The sequence below is a fragment of the Melitaea cinxia genome, chromosome 27 (assembly GCF_905220565.1).
Source record: "Melitaea cinxia chromosome 27, ilMelCinx1.1, whole genome shotgun sequence".
In the NCBI taxonomy this organism is placed as follows: domain Eukaryota; kingdom Metazoa; phylum Arthropoda; class Insecta; order Lepidoptera; family Nymphalidae; genus Melitaea; species Melitaea cinxia.
Genome location: NC_059420.1, coordinates 600996 through 624209, shown reverse-complemented (window position 1 = coordinate 624209; position 23214 = coordinate 600996). Strand labels below are relative to the sequence as shown.

Genomic DNA, 23214 nt, shown 5'->3' with positions numbered 1-23214 from the left:
CTCAGGTGGCTTCCGATTCGCTTTCGCAGGAATACTCACCTACTCTCGCTACTATATTGTATACTTTTTCATTCTGATACACCTCTGTACCTTAAGGAGCGTTTCAAGTATCTTTGTAATACACACGAACGCACCCTTAGATCTGAGTCTACTTTGATGCTCGAAACCCCAGCTCACACTACTTCTTTTTACTCCAATTCTTTTTCAGTTAAAGCTGTTTAACTTTGGAACGCTCTACCTCTTCCTATAAAACAAGCCCAATCCCTGTCTTGCTTTAAAAAATACCTCAAGGCGCACTATTTGTCACTTAGTACGTCATAATTGTTTTTATCTCTGCATAACATACTCCTAGTATCGCTTCACTTGTATTTTGTATTCTATGCTATTATTCATATTATATGTATTTCGTTTATATGTAGGTATAGTATTTTTATGCGTATGTATATATATGTGTATGTATGTCTGTGTATATATATATGTGTATATATATATGTATATATATATATGTTTGTATGTATGTATGTATCTATGTATGTATGTATGTATTGTGCTGTATATGTATGTGTATTTGTACTCGATAATTGATATTGTTCTAGGTGACACTAATTGTCACTTCTCTGTATACACTTCCCTACCGCTTTTTCACTACGCTGTGTCCTATATGCCCAAAGGTTGTCTGGAAGAGATCGCTACTCTAGCGATAAGACCGCCTTTGTACACTGTTTTATTTTTATTTTATTTTTTGTTTGTAATATGTTATTGTGTTGATTGTTGTTGTGTACAATAAAGAGTATCTATCTATCTATCTATGTATGTCATAAGTGTACATATACGGTACCTCGAAAATAAGTGTACATATATTGTTGATAGCAAGTGTATATGTAAACATATATCAGAATAATAACAATGACAATAATAATTACAATTACCAGTTACAGACCTAGGTGGATGCGTCAATTTTACGCCATCAACAAATAATATGCTAAAGGCATCACAAAACTCGACAACTTTATATAAAAACAAAAGAAATAAATATGTATACAAATAAAAAGAAAAGATAAGTATTATAGTTGTATAATAATATATCGATGGGGACATAAATTGTTACGAGGTATTTAATTAATTATACGCTTCTTAAAAATAAAAGTATTTGATTTCACTGTTAAGATAATATTCTTAAATTAATAAAGTATAATATCAAATAAATAAATTGCTTATATTATTTTTTACATTTTTCTTTCTTTTTCTTAACAAACGCAATAAACTTTCCCCTACTTTACAGGTAAAAGTTGATTTTATAACAAAAAATTACGAAAAATTAGGAGGTCACAAAAATCCATAACTGCCACCAACTGCAACCGATTTCAATGCGGTATTCACTATTATCAACTATCCCAACATAGTTATCAAACAGCATATGGGCCCCAAGCAGAGGGATCTCAGTTGCCTCTCCCGCTCCTCAAAATCCTTGCCAGCATTCTCCAAAGATGTCAAGGACTCCGCCGTCCTCGAAAAAACCACCATTAAACTTGTGGTTGGCATCCACACCGCAGTTCATGAGAGTCGCAGTGTCACTGCGGCCAACAAATGTCTAATAATACCAAGCTCAAACGAAATCGAAACAAAAGACAACAAACCAAAGGACATATCCACGACCTAGGCGAGCATAGCAAAACAGCCAGCGCAGACTCGCACAGCCACCGGCCGACCAAGGTCGTCCCGTCTCAGCCGCCAGTCACACGACCGGCCATCGTCGTCACTACCAAGGCCCCATCAACAGCAGATAAGAAGCAGTCGTCGCGCTACGAAAATCTAAATCTTTTGAGTAAACTAAACACGCTTCGGCCAGAGTGGCCTCTATTTATATATAAATATACAGGGTGTGGCGTAAATAGTGGTCCACCGTTAAGGATTCGATAAACCAGGTAATTTACTATAACATATTACAATTTTATTCATTTTTACCCAAAGGTTCTGGAAATATTTTTATTTTTAATTTTTTTACGATATTTGTACCCCTTGTTACAAATTTGGTTGTAGTTTTAACAAATACCATTATTTTTTCATTTTGATTACTGTTAATTACTGTTGAACACTAGAGCTATCGTTAAATAACACGTTTTTAATGTAAATTTAAGGCTTTTGAAGAAAAAAATTGGTTTTACTCTACTTTAAACCCAAATTTTTAACATATCATGCTAATTCAAGAGCGATTTTTGTAAAAAAAATGTACTAAGCTGTCAGTGCCCATTCATTTAAAAATATGCCTACTAAATACCAATTTCAAAATGGTATCACAATAGCAGATCCCTTTGTTTAACAGAAAGATATACAATTTTAATTGAAGAAAGGAAGATTTTCATTAAAATACATTTTAAAATTTAGTTGCGTTAATACTTATGATTTTTGTAAAAAAAGTAACTACACTGTCAGTGCCTATACATTTTAAAATATTCCTACTAAACACAGATTTTAAAACGATTTGCCATCCCATTAATAAAAAAAATTATTGCAATTTTAATTGAAAAAGACTTAAAATAAAAATAAAAAATTACTACTGTTACAGAGTGATCTTGGCCTAACTTGTAAATTAGAACAAGGCATTAAAAAATGATAAGTCATGCTGTCATCGTTGATTATTATTCTTTGACATGATTACAAACACTCTAAAAATTACACTAACACACTACAAACGTTGAGTTCGACAACTCCAACGACAGAGACGACGCACTTAAAACACTTAATAACGCCGGCAACACTAAAGTTACAGCGGAGGTGGCCAGCTGACTCAAGCCTATGTCCATCCTAAAAAGCAAAGCCAAAGAGACCACTATGAAGGAGCTGATCGGAGTTATCCTAGGACAGAACCAGGAACTCGGTGAGTACACCTTAAACGACATTTCACTAGAATGAAAAAGAAGCTCGCTGTAGGAGAGATGAGGGGAAAAGAGGTGTTCACGCGAAGAATTCTTTCTATGGAAGTTACACAAGAGAAAGGTAGGTTATGGAGATGTTCCATATAAAGCGACGCGTGCTTTATACGTCGTCGCACCGACCACTTTACACGTGATAATTGGTGTTACGGATCACACATTACGATACATCGCTTGAATGGAAATGTGGCTCCCCATTTTATCGGTACGCTTACTCCTGCGCACTTTACTACTGGACCTGCTTCGACCTCTGGACTGCAGACTACAGACAATATTGATATAATAATGAGCTTCCGGGACCGTAAACATTTTATCCATTGATTCGGACGTTATCTTTTGACGCGAGTTGTGTATGGTGGAATTTCCGAAAACTATGATATCTGTCTTCAAAAAGATGGCTAGAGGTGAATGTTTCGGGGATAAACAATAACATTCGAAGAATTAGTTGACTAATTACGAACGTGGTTTTGAATTTTCTAAATCATAAACTTACTTAATGCCTGGTAGCGGAGAATATGTGCAAACGTTCGCACGCTCTGGACTTTATATTCCACGAAATCAAAAACAGCTCATTGCGAGCGAAAAGCCACGCAGCATTCGGTATGTGTTGATCGTATCTACTTTCTTTAAAGCAGCTTTTACTTACAAAACATTCAAGGGGTTTTAATACATACATACCAGAGTGCTATAATTATTGAACGATTGCATAACTTATTAAGGAAGAATCAAAAATTTATATAGTAAGATGACTGTCAAAAAGCATTTGAAATGGTAAAACAACTATTATGCTCTCAACCAGTTCCAGAACTGAAAAATAAAAATTGAGAGGAAACAAAAAGTCAGAACGAAAATGCAGCAGCTGACCTGTAGGTTTGCCTCATATGTTAAACATAAAGAAAGAGGAAAGAAAGATAGGAGGGCCATAGCATCTGCCAGCATGTTACTTCGCCCTTTGCTACATATTGTAGAGGCCTCTCATCTAGAACTGTCTAAAGATCTCCCAGGTTCTACGATTTCTATAGAAGGGGAGGAGAAAAAAGCGATGATCAGGTTTAATATAGAGATGACATCTTTAGACACCCAATTGGCTACTAACGTATGCCAAGGAACGAAAGATGCAACAAAGTGGAACGAATGCCTATCTCCAGGTATATTATTCTTACTTTACTACTATATAGTAGTGAAGTAACCTAGTTTGAACCTTCCATGAAGGTTGCATTCTTCACTCAGCCTACCACAAATTGTGGCAAGGTGTTCTGAGCCATAGCTAAATATTGCCACCATTTTCAAGCGTGGAAAGAAATACAAATCGGACCAGAACCTATAGTTCAAAATGATGATTACTACTCAGGGTTAGAATGGAGAGATAAACACAAAGTCAATGAACATCAGAACAAAAGAATGGTACATGAAACTGAGGTTCCAAATAACATAAGATAGGAGATTTGTAAAATCCAGTCCTGGAATGCTAATGGGAATGTTGAATGCAGCTAGCACTACTGTAGGAATAATCTCAATGAACCATAATATGGCGCATAACGAAATGAAAGTTGTGTGCATGCGCTCCAGTGATGATTCCACGACAAAATATTTATCCAATAACCTGGAAAATAATAAGAAGTGTGTTATCAGTAATATGCAAAACCTGTCAATGGCAGGGATAAACTTAAGTCCAGACAAGACCTTCTTCCTGCCAGAAGGGATAGCAGAATACACATCTTGGTATATTGATGAAAAGTTTGTGTCGCAGTACGGAACAGAAGTACCTAGCATTGGACCTCAAGGGAAAACACCTTATGATGACTTATACGCAATAGCAAAGGGAACATCAACTTTACAACAAACATTAGTTATAAATGCCCTAGGTGCTACGGCAAGATAGAGACTTGGCATATCAGCTTGTAAGAGGTTGTGGCGATTGAAAGAGACAGGTTCCAAGATAAGAAATGGAGTTTCACTAGACGTGCCACTAACTGAAGACGGAGGAAACAACTTATGGAACTACTCAGATTGTCACTTAAATGAAATTGCTCTTAAAAGGAGACTTGAAACAACCCAGGAAGTGACTCAATTGATGAAGAACTAACCTATTCGAAAGATGCATGGGTGTTTAAATATAGATTCTTTGAAACACCGAATTGTATATTTAGATATTGCAAAAGGTCAAACCGGAGCTTTAAAAGGTCAGAAAAGAAAGCACAGACTGAGAAGGAAAAAGCATGTTCAGCTGTCTTTAATCTTTTAGGAATAGTAGACCCCACAATCTCAATTCAGTTCCCACCTTCACCTGTTCATATAAAGACCACCTATTTTATCCATGTTACTAACATTAAGGGAAAAAGCCATTCAAAACATAATTAATAGTAAGGAAAAATCTAAACAATATTACGATGCTAGTTCACGCGAAATTTCTTATAAAGCTTGTGACTCGGTGTATGTAAAACATCATCACCGACTCTGTAAGGCTTATCACCTATATGGAAAGGTCCATATAAAAATTATAAAAGTTACTATACAAATAGGTCGTAAATATAATAAATATCATACAAACGACATTAAGCCTGCTATTTCTAAACCTTAAATTTAATTCATTTTAAATATTTTTCAGAGCTTTATGCTATGGAAGCCGAAGCCACGGTGAATCGAGTATGATTCCTATATCACATAGTCCTGGAATTTATTTTGAACCAATTACATATATTAATTTTTATAGCGATTATTGTTAGGTCATAACGTATATAGAACCTTATATCTTTAAATCCTTATCTCAATAAAATTGAAAGTTTACTATTTAGTCCAGGCGCTAGAGGTAGTTAAGTATACAAAATCCGAGTGACGGCAAATATGACCGGTTTCTTATACCTGAGACCCTAAATAATGACAAAACACATTTTGCCGCCAGGTGTGATGGTCCCTTTCGGCTCCCTTCACATCCCCTCTTCGCCCATACAGTAAGTGTACGCGCGCAAAGAAACGCGATGACGTCACGGCGACCGGCCTGCGCCGCCGCCGCCTTCACCGCGCCCCACCGTGTCCTTCCCTCCTCCGAGCCCCCGCGAGTCGAACTTTGTACGCGAGACTCGACGCACGCTAGCGCGGGTACGCGATAGTGTGTTTCTACATCTATTGACGTAAAGACGTTGCTTTGTTAAGTCGTGTTTTGTATATACATACAAAATAATAGTATTTTCGTAGTTTATTAGTGTCTGTTCAAAGTTTAATGTATTGAAAAACGTTAGAAATGTCGTTAGAAGTGGTTAATTTGAAAAGAAAAAAAAAACTGACGAACAATTTTGCAATAATTCAAATGATTTAGTGAAAAAAACCAAGGTCAAGGACGCTGTTTAATATTAAAGAAGCAGCAAATAGAAGAAAGGACAGCGTTAGTGAGGAGTTTTCAAAACTATATAATATGATCCAGACTCTACAACACAAGAATTTTCATGGCACCTGTAGGGTAGGCAACAAACTACAGCTATTTAAAAAAACTACAACTAATGAACACTGGAAAAAAAAAAACAGAAATACCGAATCTTTTTACTGACTACGTCAATGTTTGTTTTTCATGGTGAACTCACTCTGCTGTCATATGTGGCTCCAAAGCTTAGCAAAGGAAAAAAGAAAAACGTCCTTATGCTTTCCACCACGCACGACGAAGCAGACAGACAAAACTGTTAATTTACCCCATATAATATAATTTTACAATAAAACGAAGGGTGGAGTTGATACGTCTGACCAACTTTCTCATACGTATAGTGTGTCACGCAAAACTCGACGCTCAAGTCTGTGTATTTTATAGAATACTTCAAATGACACTGATAATCAAGTTTTCAAGAACAGGGGCACCTATCTGAAGACACTCGTATTTCATCTCATCGAACCTTACCTGAAAGATAGATTTCAGTATCGTACTTTGCCAACATCCCTACAAATAAGTATTGAGGATCTATTAGGGAAAAAAGCGATCATTAGCTGTAGTAACAATACACATTCAAAATCTGGAAGATATTCTTACTGTCCAAGGTCCAAGAACCGTAAATCACGCACATAATGTGTTACGTGCAAAACTTTTATATGCAATGAGCACCAAGAAAAATTCTCAAAATTGTTTAACTTCTTAATTTTATGTGCCTTGTGTTCATTAAGACTAAAAATAATGTAAAACTGCATATGTACGTTGATTTTTAATAAACTTTATCACCTTTTGAAAAATGTCTTTTTTATTTTGGGTGTGCTTGTACCCCGGGGTACCGTTAATGAAATTCTTAAATGGGTACGGTTCTAGGGTTAAAGTGGTATTACGCGTTATAAAGACTTTACAAACTGTTACATTATAATTCTTTACTAGTTTTAGTTTGCGAGAAAAAAAAAACACTATGCCGATCGGTAAAATTGAGCCTTTCGATTTAAACTCGAAACAATGGCCAGCGTGTGTACGACGGGTAAAACAATTCATTTTGTTAAACGAAATTAAGGACGAGTTACAAGTGCCAATGTTGATAACGATTGTGGGTGTAGCGACGTACTGTTTAATGTGTGATTTGTGTGCTCCTGATCACCTGGAGAAGAAAATATTTAATGACCTCGTCGACGTTGTGACCAGGGGGTGTCGACTCTATACGTCAAATCAACGACATACCTTCAAGGGCTATTTCAAGTGAGGCTAGAGTAAAAAAAAATCGGGACCTAATGCGAGAAATTAAAAATTCACTGATGACGGCAACACAGAGCATCAAAATGGCGGATTTGTTTATCCAGCGTCCATCGTTGTGTAATGTGTTGTTTTGTTTATTGCTTTGGTTTATTGTCATAAAAGGTTATAAGAATTGAATTTTTATTTTATTATATTAATTTTATTTTTGTTTCGACTCGGTGGGATTGAAATATTTTGAGATAGTGACTCTTGTGTGTGGTTTGAGTTATCTTTACGATTTTTATGAACCTATTTCGAAAAAGTGACTAAGACGTGACTATGTCTTCGGTAAATAACGCGGAAAATCAACGCCGATGTTATAAGTGCGGACGTTCACCGGCTGAGGACTCGCTGACTAAATTGTTTCGCTTTCCTAAACCCGGTATAACGAACACATTACGGTATGTATTTATAAAATTTATGATAAATTATCTAATTATATATAGAACATTGTATGAGTTGTACCAGGACTTCGAACAAGTGATATCTAGTCTAGACTCTAGAACTAGATGTATGTGTTACAACAACAAAGCTACTAAACTACAGCTATGAAGCCTTCCACCCAATCTTCCAATTTAATTTTTGTGAGTAGCACTACAGCCCCAAACAACAAAATGAAATCAGCCATTTGTCATAACATTTTGTTCTGTAAAGTCCAATGCACACCGGGGATGGCAGCGTTGATGCAATTTTATCTTTATGTATCACTACTCTCATAAGTAGAGCAGTGTTTTATTATATTAGGTTGATTCTACTTCACAATCAACTATCCCAGTCAGTTTGTTATTTTGATATAGTTATAATTTTATTTCAGCTGTGAATTATGGGCAAAGTACTGCTTTCCTGATAAAGAGCACTGGTCTCCAGAATTTCAGCAAAAACTTCATACACGACATTTAATGCTCTGTAATAGACATTTTTCAAGGACATCATTTAGTGATTACCCTGAAACTTCAAAGAAGCTTCACAGATTTGCTGTTCCAGATGACATCAAAGAGGTATATAATTAATCTATACTAATATTATAAAGCTGAAGAGTTTGTTTGTTTGTTTGTTTGCTTGTTTGAACGCGCTAATCTCAGGATCTACTGTCCTATTTGAAAAATTCTTTCAGTGTTAGATAGCCTATTTATCGAGGAAGGCTATAGGCTATATATAATCACGCTAGGACCATTAGAAGCGTAGCACCAATGAAGAATGTTTCAAAATCGGTTTTTTTATCCTTTTGAGAGCTTCCGCTGCGTAAAAGGTTAGTTTCGCACAAATCATAAGTATATATGACAGATTTGATCCTATTCCACAGGGACGAAGTCGCGCGCAGAAGCTAGTGTTATTATAATATTTAACATAAACAATATAAAGTCATTTGAAATTTCACATAGTAGGTTTGTTTGTAGTAGTTTCATGTCAAAATGTTTGGAGTATGGAAAGCAATAGACTTTCTGTCTGTTGGTTCAGAACTTAAGCTAGTTTAAGGGATATCCTACTAAATTTTTAAATAAATAATGCTGCCGTCGCGTTGGCGCAGCGGTCACAGCACTGGATTGTGATTGGCTATTGCGCGGGAGGTTGCGGGTTCGATCCCACACACGACAACATTTGTATTGGCCATACAGATGTTTGCCGTGGTCTGGGTTTTCTGGTGCCTCGGAGAGCACGTTAAGCCGTCGGTCCCGGTTGTTATCATGTACACCTGATAGCAATCGTTACTCATAGTATAGTAGGGAATATATCCGCCAACCTGCATTGGAGCAGCATGGTGGATTAAGCTCCAATCCTTATCCTACATGGGGAAGAGGCCTATGCCCAACAGTGGGATATTACAGTCTGAATCGTGAATCATACTAATTTTACAAATGCAAAAGTTTATGACAATGTTTGAAAACTTGTTACTCAATAATGCTAAAATGGATTTATGAATTTTTCTGTGATTAGCCAGCCAGTGAAGACCACAGCTAAATAATACTGTTTTAAAGCAGTATTGTGTTCCTGTTGGTGAGTAAGGTGACCCGATGTTAGATTATTTTGTTATTACAACTATTGTTGCAGTGGTAGTAGTAAGTAAGTAAGTAAGTTTATATGATTATTATTACTATTATTACAACATTTATTTATTTAAATTTCAGACTGAACCTCAACCAGGTCCATCACATTGTCATCTGAAAGTATTGAATGACATTACCAACTGCTATTCTGAACCAAAACCAGTACCCACCATGAAAAAACCTAGACTTAAACCTCAACCTGGGACTTCGCATGTGTCATATGCTTCATGTGCAGAAAATAATGTTTTGAGTAAAATCAACCATCTATCTCAGACACCAACACGGCAACCTAAAACCCCAAAAGAACAATATCTGTTGACAAAATGCAGGAAACATTTAAAACATATTTGGCAACTGCGAAATAGAATAAAAACATTGAAAAATAAAGACATGTTAAAAGTATTACATAAAAACAAGTCTATTGATATGTTGATGAAAAATATTACTCCTACATTTGCCTTGTTGCTGCAAGCACAGATCAAAAACGTAAAAAAAAAAACTAAAGGAAGGAGATGGACTACTGAAGAAAAAGTAACAGCTCTCAGATTATATAAAAGATCACCAACGTGTTATAGACTGTTGAGAAGGTTATTTTGTCTACCATCTGAATCTACTCTAAAATTTCTTTTGAGCAAATTCTCCCTTAAAGTTGGAGTTAACGAATGTATTTTTTCTGTTTTAAAAAGAACAGCAGAACTTCAAACTGCATCAGACAATGAATACATTATCATGTTTGATGAAATGTCAATAAAAAAAAATATCATGTACAACCGAAAGACAGATATAATAGAAGGTTTTCAAGACCATGGACTTCAAGGCAGATCACCACAAATAGCATCACACGCTCTTGTATTTATGTTAGCTGGCATTAGAAAGAGGATTAAGCAGCCTGTGGCTTATTACTTATCAAGCGAGTATGTTACAGCAGACCGATTAGCAGTCTTGATAAAAGAGGTATGTTATTACACAACAATTACAAGTTCTGAGTTGTACAAATACAACTCAGAACTATATTCCAGTGTTATCTTTCTGAAGTAGCAGATGCACAGCACATGGGTGACATATTTAGCAAAACTAATTTGAAACATAGATGTTAAATAATAATTTTAGATACTGTGAAAACTTAATTTATGCCGGTCTGGGCTGGATGGGAGTGGCAGGGGATTGGCCGTCTTGGCGTTTATTGAAGGAGGCCTATGTACAACAGTAAACGGAATAAGGCTAATGATGATGACTGCGTAAACTGCAGGTTATGTATTGTATTAATTGCCAGTTGTTTTTTTTTTTTGCAGATAATACGTGAATGTCGTGCGGCAGGTCTTAACATACCGGTGATGGTTTGCGATATGGATGGGGTAAATCGACGAGCTTTGTCCATCTTGGGTGCCACTACCGAAAAACCCTCAATTAATATAGATAATATAGAGATTATCAGTATGTATGACCCACCGCATCTTCTAAAGTGTTTCAGAAATTTATTTCTGAAATATGATATCCAGTGCACTACACAAATAACATCTAGCAACAAAAGTGGAATAGGTAAGAATTAAAAATAGTATAAGAAGTGAGAATATTTATCATTATATATCTTATCTATTTAGAAGATATATTACATGAAATTCTTTATTTTAGGAGTTGCAAAATGGAGCCACATAAAAACTTTTTATGAACTGGACAACCAGAACCCCAATTTTGTTTTTGCTCCTGCCTTAAAATTAGAACACCTCAATCCGAACAGCAGGCAAAAAATGAAGGTTAAGCTGGCAGCACAAACGTTGAGTCATACAGTTGCTGCTGGGATGATGGCAAAAATTTCAGAAGGTATTGTTATGATAATATTATTTCAATCTATTATCACAACCTTGTTTTTTTATTATTCATCAAGCAATAAAGACATCTAAGACTCTAAATACATTTTCACTATATTTTCAGGAGTATTGACTTCTGAAGCAGCTGTAACTGCAGGTGTCATATCAAACATGGATCAACTTTTTGATTCTGTCAACAGCGACTCTAAAGATTTGCGCCGCGGGAAAATACATGCTACAAATTTGAAACAAACCACACCACATCTCACGTTATTTAAGAAAATGAAAATATTTTTTAATACTTCAAAATTTGTAGGCAGCACACGTACACCACCTTCAAAAGAAGGATGGGTGTGGACTCTGAATGCAATTGAACTATTATGGAATAAACTCCGTAATAAGCATTCAAATATTCAAAGTCTTGCCACCCGCAGGCTACAGCAGGACCCACTAGAAAATCTGTTTGGTTGCATTCGGAGTAATTGTGGTGCAAACTACAATCCTACCGCTGGTCAATTTATTGCAGCACTAAAAACATCAATATTAAGCAACCTAGCTCACCTAAGCACTGGGAATTGCGAGAGCGATTACTGCGAAGCCATAATTGATAATTATAAAGACGTATTGACCAGATCCACAAACTTATGCACAAATTATACAACTTCCACTCAACAGAGTTTTTCATATTCCTCAAATTTGTCTGAGGAACTTGAAAGTATATGTAATGCTGAAACATCAAGTGGTGAAGCTCAGGCATGTGCATATGTTTGTGGATTTTTAATTAAAAGACTTGATTGTAGTTGCTCTAGCTGTAATAACATTTTATTTTCCAAGGAAAAGTGTTTAGTAGAACATTTATTCCTACAATTTAAAGAATACAATTCCGAAAAGCAGAGCTTAAAATATCCTCATTTAAATATTATAAATTATGTGGAATCCTGTGCTTTGGTGATAAACAGAATGCTTAAAGATATAGGACACGAAAAGCATGTGCTTAAAAAAGTAGTAGATAAGGTTCAAGAATCGGTCGATCACGATTTTTTAAAGGCTTGTCCAGTACATTGGGAAAAAAATCGCAGTTATTTTATAGAAAATATTTCATATATTTGCATAAAGAGGTACTGTACATTAAAAAATCGTGAGTTCTCAGAGGAAGCTTCAAAGGCTTCGTTAAAAAGAAAAATTGACATTTTAAAACATAAATAAAAAACCGTTTGGAATGAAGTTCCTTTTGCTGAATACCTACAAGTTAAAAGTCGTTTTACGAACATGGATAAATGCACTTAATTTTATATCGGACTATGTAACTAATTTGGTTATACATACTTAAATTACTGAAATAAAAAAGTACCATAATTCCTGAGTTTTTTTCTAATATTTAGTAAAGTAGGAAATTAATGAATACCGATTTTTTTCTGGTTGTACAACAGAAATCAAGTTATGTCAATTTAGCATAATATGTTACATAGGTCATTAATTTTTAAATTTTAATATTGTTTTGTAATGCTAATTTGAGATAAGCAATTCTATTGTACACTTGAAAGAAAAAAATAGTTTTGATTATGCATTTCAAAGTTCCCGCCACATTATGCATTTCAAAGTTCCCGCCCTATTCACGTCCTTCACGCAGTTGTTCTGGGCTACCACTAGATGGCGCGCAGCAATACTGTCTTAACCTTTTATTTAGGAAGTCGTTATTCTTCTCCTAGAGTATTTAATGTTCTGTGGTTGTGACCAACCATCTTGAGCCGCAACGCTCCGAAACCGTAAACTGGAGGTGGACCATCGAATCCTCCACATCCTCCACAGCAGGGAGCCATAATAAGCATGGTTGAGGAGGTACAATTGCTTTTTAATAAAAATTTCATTCATTTTGTTGTACTCTCCAATATTAATATTTGGTTTTGTTCTTCAGGCTGCTCCAGTAATGGTATGTGAAGTGAACAATTCTTTTGACAGTGATAGATCGGTTTTGTTAACCATCAAAAATAAGGAGGTTGAAAGAGTTAAGGTTTAGAAGATATAAAATCCTTAAAAACTGCCCCATAGGTATGTTTTAGATTTTTCAATTGAAATATTTGATCCAACCCTTAGTTAAACCTTAAAGTTAAACCGTCTATGAAACCTATTATAGATATAACAAACAACACCAAAGATAGCCAGTCTATGCTAACTGAAACTGCTCTAGGCTCTGAACAGAACACAGGTACATATTAATTTATATTATGTTGATAAAGTTTTAAAATGAGATGCACAGTTATTTTTTTCTTATATTTTAGTATGTGAAGCTCATGACACGATGGAATTTTGTGCCTCTGCCACACCTATGTGTATACACAGAGCGAGCTGAGCAACGCAAACCCTCAGATTACGTAAGAAGAGAGGCAGTTTTAAGAATAAAACATTTCGAGGATAAAAAAAAATTGAATTACAAATATTAAAAGCAAACCACCCCTTTCTATTTCGATACACTGAAGATATTCCACCGGGACTTCTTATTTTAATATGTGTACAATCAATACAACCAATCACTCAAGGAAATTCAGCAATATCATAAAACGCTCGTTTCACTTTGTTTACATCACTTGGGTTGTAGGGAACTTAAGAAAATCTTTCATTTTTTGTGCCAATAGGGAAGATGATGTGGTTGAACCAGTCAATGATTGGTGCATTGGAAGCCCACATTCCCAGAATTCTCTCGATTTTCAACAACGTACTGGTTTGAAAGTAGACATGAGAAACAAAGAACCAGTAGATTTTTACCTTTTGATATTGGATCGTATAATGAATCTCATTCTAACTTGTTTTGACAGGTATGCATCTAAAGTAATCAGTCAAAATGTCAAAAACTTTAGTAGAATGTAAGGCTGGCATCCGCTGACTATGGATGAATAAAAGACTTTTATGGCTCTTACACGTGGGAAACGTAAAAATGAACAGACTAAATGATTTTTAGAAGTCGTATTACTTTTTCCCCTCAAGTATTTAGTCAACACATGAAGAGAGACCGATTTTTGAATATTTTACGAGTCTTAAATGTACAACAAGAAGATGGCAATGAAAGTTTATTAAAAGTCAAAACGTTAATTAATTCATATAATGAAAAAATTAAAGAAATTTACTATCCAACAAGAGAATTGGCAATAGATGAATCTTTGATGGTTTGGAGAGGTAGACTTTCATTTAGGCAGTATATGAAATCAAAAGCCAGTCGTTATGGCATAAAATTTTATTATTTATCGTTGTGTCCATTTGTTATAAGTACTGTCCAAACACGGACAGTTTTGACATCCGTGTAGAGTGACGTGTTTTCGGCCGTTAACAAGATTAAATTTAAAACTAATTAGAGGATGTAATTTAATATTAACAAAAGATGTATTGAATCTACTACATGTGAGACACGATAATAGAAGAAATTTTGAAACTGTGCTAAATTGACACAAAATTACAAAAGGGAGAATCTATAATACTACATAATGAACAAAATTTAACATTTTGTAAATGGCACAGATATTTAGCAATAGAGAGGTCATAGTTGTGTCTGGCGAACACAACGCTGATATGGTTTCTGTGCAAAACCCCCGACGACCAGAACTAAGAACTTTAAAGCCGAATGCTATTGTAAAATATACAAAATATATGCGCAATGTAGATAAGATTTATCAATTGCTTTTATACTACAATATCCCTTTCACGACGCCGGAACACGATCGTGCATTTTATTTTTAAAAAATCCCGCGCGTTTTCTAACCAACTTTTCGGGCCCAAGACGCTAGCTAACGATCGTGCACGAGTCTGTTTATGAATTAAACGCGCGGGTGCGAGTGAGAAGGCAGTCAGTGCTCTTTGACCTTGCGGTGAAGATGTCGGCGTATTTTGTTGAGCGGAGTGGTCGGAGTAAGTATTGAGTTTTTTGTTTTTTATTTAACTATTTTGATATGATTTTGCTTTTAATAGCTTGCTTAGTTACTGATGGCATGTAGTAAACAATATTATTGGTATAAATTACTTTGTATTGGATAACATAACCTCTCAAATATTGGTTTGCACGATAGTGACGATCCGACTCAAACGCAACTTTTGGTGTCATACTTTGTATGACCTTACCGTTGCTGAATTCATTTCATCATGGGATGTTATCCATACCTTCGCATTCACATGTACTGGCGGAACGAAATGCGATTAGCTTTAATTGCTGACAAAATTTCTAGAGATCGTTTCAAGATTCTTCGTATGGCATTCCACGTTGTCGATAGTGATGACGCTCCGGCAGGAAACCAGAATTCATTTTGGAAAGTGCTACCTGTACTTACTCAAGTCAAAAACGCTTGCGACAAATTAGAATGTCAATCAGGCTTTTATTCCATCGACGAGCAAATGATTCCATTCTCTGGGACATGTCCACGTGGTTTGAGACAAGTAATAAAAACAAAGCCGCGTCCACAAGGCCTAAAAAAGCTTTCGTTGCTACTACTAGCGATGGTTTGATGATTGACTTCGAAGTTTATCAGGGCGCAAAAACAAACTTTGGAGACAAATCTCGAGGCGTTGGAGCTTCTGTCATTCTTCATCTAAGTCAATTCCACGTGGTAGTTGTCTATATGAATAATTGGTAATAACTTCTGGTTACTAAGAGAAAGAATACAATCAAGACACACAAGAAGTCGCGTATATAATACATACATTTTAATAAACTTGGACCAACGAGGACTGGAAGCTCTGGGTCACTATTACTGTTCATGCAAAAGCGGCAGACGTACCTTGAGTTCATGCGCCCACATAATGTCTATTGTATGGTTTCTGGGATGGGCACGATATGACACCGTTATTCACCCTGCAGCATTTTTAGACTCTGTTATTGTAGATGATGAAAATATATAATAACTGAAATACAAATTAAATAAAAATGTCTGCGTTTTAATGTACTCATCTACCAAATTCGTAATTTCGGATTTTTTTTATTCATTATTTTTTTTTTTCTGTAGGTAGGATTTTTACGATTCCATATAAAGAAATGGTCCGTATATAAAACTCTTTTTAATGCACTACGTGCCAACCCTGGGGACAGACTTTTGTATCTTTGAGCCAATTTGCCCATTCTCCTTTAATTTACACTGAACAGTACAGCATGTCGCAGATGGACCCTGGAGTGGAGACCGTGTCTTGGCAAACGCAGTGTGGGACGTCCTCCGGCCTGTTGGACCGACGATCTACGTAAGATTGCCGGTGTAGGCTGGATGAGGATTGCGGAAAACCGGGATGTTTGGTTGAACTTGGGGAGGCCTATGTCCTGCAGTGGACTGCAATAGGCTGAGCTGACTGAGTACAGCATGTAGTGACTGCCTATAAAAAGAAGTACAATGATCATTGTTTACCTATTAAGTATGTATTAAAACTTACAAATTAGTTTAAACAGACTCTTGTTAAACAATAAGATGGAGAACAAAATAAACAGCATGAGAAAATCCAAAGTAAAGATTTCGAGCCTCGTTACCACTTTTTTGTTGAAAGAAAAGTTAAACGATAACATGTCTAACACAATAGACGTTAGGGGAATAAATAAAGATTTGGGAGCTATAAGCTTTTTATACCTGTATACAAATCCACCTCCCATGGGATACGGAAACCCTGTACCAAAGGTTGCCGAGATGGTGAATAGGACAAGCGAATTCAATAAAAAGAGTGATAAGGCCCCACTCACAGTATTCGGTATAGGCACAGAGCAATTGCACTGGACAAGTGAAACCTCACCATTCCCTTTTAACACAATATCAAGTAATTGACACCCAGGAGAATTTAATAAAATGCTTAGAGTATTTTTAGTCAGTCACCAAAATATAATGGACAATATAGTGAACAATGTAATGGAAAAGATAATTTCTCCAAATCCAACACTTCAAAGAAGTGTGCCTAGTTAGTTCAGTAGCATACAACAGAACTTTGAGACTTTTTTAAAGACAATCTAGGGGTAGTATGTTCAAACAACTTGGAGTGGATCCAATATCTTTTCCGACGCATGTCCCTAGAACAGCTAAAGACCTCTTGCATAAATAAAACCAACTTAAGGAAGAGAAAGTAAAACAGTAGGGAAAAACAATAACAAGAGGTAGCCGTGGAAACTCCAATGATTTCTGAAAAAGTTATTCAAGGCAAGTCTAATGTATTGAGATATATGTTGGATCTTGCTAGGTCATTTTGTTCATACGTAAGACATGGAGAAAGAGGCAAATTAGATAGAAGGGCCATAGCGTCTGTAAATCCTCGTCTGTTTTTCCATATTATTGAAAGCTTTCATTTAGAACTTGGTAGTCATATGGATCCAAAATATCCATGTGGTGACGAAAAGAGGAAGAAAATGTTTGCAGAAATGAGCGCAGGGTCCCTTAGGGTTGCCTGATGAAAGATCACTTCAAGCTACCGAAGACGCAATTAAATGGAATGAGTGCGTGAACCCCTCCACCTTTGCTGAGGCACCATGTCCTCTTTGATAAGAAAACAAGACAAGAACTGTCATTAAGTCCTTCCTCTGAACAAGCTGAGCTCTTTAAAACTATTGCTTGTGTCGGAAACTACTTAATGTCTATGAAACCTTTCAGAACCTTTGGAGATGGGGTCCTTGTTCAAAATGAAAGGGAATACTCAAGGATAAAGTGGATTAAGGAGCACACGTTCGCAATGAGTGATAAAATTTGGAAATGGGACAATGAAATAGAACCCTACCGATATGGGGATAATGACGTGTTGTCCTCAGGCGGAATGTTAATGGGAATGATTTCTGCATAGGGCCAAACAGTAACATCCCTTACTCAAGAATGGAAGGCGGAGGGTCCAGCAGCTCTATGAATACGGCTTCAAGTTCAAAAAAGTGGAAAAGCACTGCAAAGAAAGTAGGTGTTGGAGTGATTAGTGGAGCTGCTACAGGGGCTGTTTATTATATTGCCAAGAAGTTATAGAACTTATTTATTATTGAAAAAGAATGTTTTGTTTTAATTAATTATAATATTGTAATATTAAAATGTTGAATGCTGCTACCACAAAACTTGGCTTAGGACACAGGCACTAGCCTGTTATGTACGGCATTGGCCCTGGGAAGGCAAAAGTTACGTTACGGTCTTCTGATGATAGCATGTCCTTGTTTGTGACTGAAAACTCTCCTGATTTAATAGACGTAATAGATATTTATAGGAAATCGCTCAAGATGATAGGGGTTAACACTAGTCCCGAAAAGACATGGTTTTTTAAAAGAGGCTATGGCGAGTTTACCTCTTGGTATTGTGAAGGGAATTTCACTTGGTACGAACTTGGTACTCCACGAGGAAGCAACGACATCGGCGTCCTCGTGCCACTGCAACATCGGCGTCACACCATCCTTGCGCCACGTGAGTCCCTAAGATCGACCAACAACCTTCATAAATTAATTTATTATTGTGTTCTTTTGTTTTCTTTTTCTTTTTTATTAGTAGTCGACTGTACTTATAGATTTGTACATAAACTAGCACGTAAGTAGTTAAAAAGCAATGTCTTCCCACGCCAAAAAAGCAACCGAGGCGTCATCGGTGACTTCAAAGTCATCGGTCTCGCTTCGCAAAAAAGTCCTCAAGAAACTCGCGAATGTAACCGGAACAAACACACCTGTCGCACCGCTGCCGTCGACGTCAGGCGACCAACGGAAGAACATCGCGGAATATAATGTCGTCCACACTGACACAGCTTCGGAGCCCCCGCTGTCAGATTTGGAGGATATTGAAACGTCCTCGGTGGGCTCTCCAGCCTCCGAAACCAGCAGGAGGACCTCCCTCCTCTACACCACTCCAAGGAGAGGAACGGGAGTTGAGATGGACCACGTCACGGCGGTGGCCAATCAACTATTACAACGTGGCAAAGAAGCTCTCCTAGTCTCGCGGGTCTTCAAAGGTTGATAAATTCAGTGGCTTCCGTTAGTGTTGAATACGGTATAAGCATCAACACCAAAAACACGAAGTACTTGGTAATAAGCCGAACACCTGAGCTTATCACGTCTTTATCCCTAAATGGCCAGGGCATTGAACGGGTCACCAAATTCGGATATCTGGGCACAATGATTGACGAAACAGGAAATCACAGCCTCGAAATACGATGCAGAATAGAGCAGGTACGCAACGCCTTTTCGAGAATGAAAAGAGTTCTTTGTGACCGGAACCTAAGTATTTCTCTTCGAACACGCATGGCGCGGTGCTATGTCTTTTCTGTACTTCTCTATGGTGTAGAAGCTTGAACGCTGACAGGAGCCATGTCTAAAAAACTGGAAGCGTTCGAGATGTGGGTGTACAGACGTATGCTAAGAATTACTTGGAGAGACCGCGTACGAAACACCACCGTGCTACAAAGAATGGGGAAGGCCACAGAGATACTTACAACCATAAAGAGGAGGAAATTGGAATATTTTGGACACGTGATGCGCAACACCAAAAAATATGAACTCCTTCAACTTATCATTCAGGGGCAAGTAGCAGGCAGAAGGGAGGCCTGGCCGCAGAAGGATATCGTGGCTAAAGAACTTGCGCCAGTGGTTCGGGAAGAGCACAAGATCACTTTTTAGAGCAGCGGTTTCAAAAGTTGAAATCGCCCTAATGATTGCCAACCTTCGCAAGGAGACGGAATCTTAAGAAGAAGAAAGAAGCTCTGGAACGCGCCGGCAACATTAAACGCGAGGCGAAAACCACCGCTTATGGGTGGGTCTATATGAGACGATCCTATCACTCTCGGACTCGCGCAGCCGGCACAAGTGCAACCTTGAGAAGGAGCGCACCCGTCACGCCCAAGAACTTGTGCGGGTCGAAAGAGCTCATGCCAAAGAGCTCGCAGACCTCAAGAAGACGCTCTTCTCGGGGATGCAAAAAACGCAGACTGATGTCGTGGAGACGTTGAGGGAGGCTAGAGCCGTACGCTCCTGGCTAGAGTACGAGACGGTGGAACCTTTCCGGCGGATCCGTGACATCAAGGAAGTGCAGGCGAATCAGGACGAAAAACTCAGTGAGCTGCAGAGGGTGCTTTCGTCGGCTAGGAGTAGCGGCGAAGCGACTTCGCAGACGAGCGATGTCCAGGGGTCGCTTAAGGCAGTGGGGAGCACAATAAGCTCGCTCTTAGGAGGCCTAGAGAAACTTAAAGATGAAATTATACAGACCAGGACCCTCTTCACTGCCAAAATCGACAACATCCCGCTGGTCGTCCCGCATGCGCGCCGGTGATCCGGGCGCTCTCATTGGTCAAATAACAAGCGTGTACCGTTTAAAATGAAATTACGACATTTCATTGGTTAAGTAAACGAGCGCACGGAAAGTTAAAAATTATAAACATTTGAACGTTAAAAACGGAACAAGATTATATAGGATACTTTATAACCCCAATAAGAGAAAGGAAGTGTCAGGCAAGGTTCTTTTGATTGCTGACGGAGGAGAGAACATGTGGGATACTTCAAACTGCGACCTCGATGAAATCTGCATGAAGAAGGCACTCTGCACAAACGATGTTGAACCCGAACAACCCATTTTCGGCTGAACCAGAGGAGAAAATAAGCTATAGTAGAGAGCTGTAGTAGAAAATGATGGTTGGTCACTACTGAGACTGAAATTCCAAGAAACATATTTTCTTATGTGAGGAAAACAAACCGAACAGTGAGAAATTCCGTGATGAAAGGTAGCTTTGAAACAGAAAATGACAAAGCCTGTGCGCTTTAAATAGCAAGACTTACTGTCCCAGCTTTGTACCTAAGGATACCTAACATCAAGACTCCTCTGAATAAATATTCGTTTTCTTGGAACTACAGAAGTCAGCAGTTGATCTCTCGCCAGATGTGGAAATCTTATACAACAAAGCCATATAGCCTGTGCGCTTAAAATAGCAAGACTTACTGTCCCAGCTTTGTACCTAAGGATACCTAACATCAAGACTCCTCTGAATAAATATTTGTTTTCTTGGAACTACAGAAGTCAGCAGTTGATCTCTCGCCAGATGAGGAAATCTTATACGACAAAGCCATATATTTCATCAAGTTTGGAAAGAAGGACGAAGAACAGCTTGAGGACTATGACCTCCTTCCTCTTTGATTCGGGTTATGCTTAACCTGTTAATTTGATAAAACATTTATATTGTATCTTCTGTTGGTTGTCCTTAATAATTAGAAAGATAATTGATCATTGTCATACCTCCCGCCTTCCTAGTCCTCAACATTACGACGATAATTAAGAAAAACAGGATTTCCGTTTCTCTACTGTCTAATTCACAATCAGATTCGGGAAACAAATAACCGCATATTATAATTATTAGTACTTTTAGACACCACGTATGGAATAGGTACTTAGTAAAATGTTAAACCAATAATATGGTTTTAATAATTGTCTTACATTTTCAATCATCATAAGTAACAACATTTGTTCTACGACTTTTGATAATTTGTTAGCTTTTATTTTCATAAATAAAAAAAATAGTAATTTAATTTTCCGTTTGAATGTTATAAGCTCTACGCGCATCTAAAGATTAGGTAAACAATTCCCACTTGCTGGTGTGAATGTGAGGGGGGAGGTAGGGACGGAGCGGCGCTAGCGCCCTTGAACTTGAACTATTTCGCTAGCCGCGGCAGTCAGCGCGGCGACTTCGATGCGCCCGCGTCATATGATTTTGTTTGCCTCTTGTATTTATTTTATTCGTATCGATCGATGTATTGTATGGTATCTCTTATCTCTGAAGTAATTTTATAACCATGGCGTACCACTATTCTAATGTTGAATACACGGAAATGGTGAGGATGCTGGCTAGGTGTGATGAAAATGTGTCAGAAGTCTATCGGTAATATGCAGCTAGGTATCCGAACTTACCTACAGCGAGCCGTGAAAAAATGTTAGCAGCCACACAGCGACTACGAGATTATGGCCAGTTCCAGCACAGGATGACGGATAGTGGCCGTCCCCCAAGGCGCACTGTACATGAACACGAAGAGATCCAGGAGTTCTTTGAGGCGGACCCCGCAGCGAGCACAAATGACTCAGCGCGAAGGTTCAACGTGTCACAGTACTTCGCGTGAAGTGTCATTCACAATGAAGGCAAATACCCGTTTCACCTTCATCGTGTTCAGGAACTCACCGAATCTGACAAACCAGCACGAGTGAATTTTTGTAACTGGTTGCTTGCTGAACGGCCTACAATTTTTTGGACTGATGAAGCCACATTTGGTACAGTGGGTTTATTCAATACACGTAACGACCATTTGTGGTGTTACGAAAACCCGCATGAACCTATACCACATAATTATCAGCACCGATTCAGCGTGAATGTTTGGGCGGGAATAGTAAATTCCACGGTACTGGGCCCCGTTTACTTAGATCGACTTAATGGTGAAACATATTTAGTTTCTCACTGAAACGCTGCCAGCTGCCTCGTGCATGGCCCCCAAGGTCACCGGACGTTACATAAATGGACTTCTATTTATGGGGACACGTTAAAACAATGGTGTACAGTGTAATTACGAGCCGTGACATGCTCATTGACAAAATAATTTGTGCGTTCGATCGAATAAAAACTAATTCGGAAGTGTTAGCACGTGTTAGTGAACAGCTGATTTTTAGATGTGGTCTGTGTGTTGGTTGCGATGGTGACTATTTTGAACGCTATGTGCGCGATAGGCACCGACATGCAAGAGATTTTAACCTTAGAGGTAATATTTAGTCTGTAAATATTATTTTATTGTCAATTATTTTTTA

General features: G+C 37.6%; 1 protein-coding gene and 2 long non-coding RNA genes across 3 annotated transcripts; 2 read left to right on the top strand and 1 right to left on the bottom strand.

Annotated features, from left to right (window-relative positions):
• Positions 1-351: 351 nt before the first annotated feature.
• On the bottom strand, positions 352-7794 carry LOC123666735. Its single transcript, XR_006745312.1, has 3 exons — positions 7526-7794; positions 3172-3174; positions 352-362 (listed from the first exon to the last, which is right to left on the bottom strand). It is a non-coding gene; the product is annotated as an uncharacterized LOC123666735 (long non-coding RNA).
• Positions 7795-7839: 45 nt separating this feature from the next.
• On the top strand, positions 7840-12835 carry LOC123666719. The gene is made up of 6 exons (XM_045600784.1): positions 7840-8027; positions 8441-8624; positions 9753-10625; positions 10964-11210; positions 11304-11492; positions 11604-12835. Exons 1-6 carry the CDS (start codon positions 7906-7908, stop codon positions 12683-12685), a joined length of 2697 nt encoding a protein of 898 aa, XP_045456740.1. The 5' UTR covers positions 7840-7905; the 3' UTR covers positions 12686-12835.
• Positions 12836-13378: 543 nt separating this feature from the next.
• Positions 13379-13921, top strand: LOC123666734. Its single transcript, XR_006745311.1, has 3 exons — positions 13379-13528; positions 13614-13685; positions 13759-13921. It is a non-coding gene; the product is annotated as an uncharacterized LOC123666734 (long non-coding RNA).
• Positions 13922-23214: the final 9293 nt, after the last annotated feature.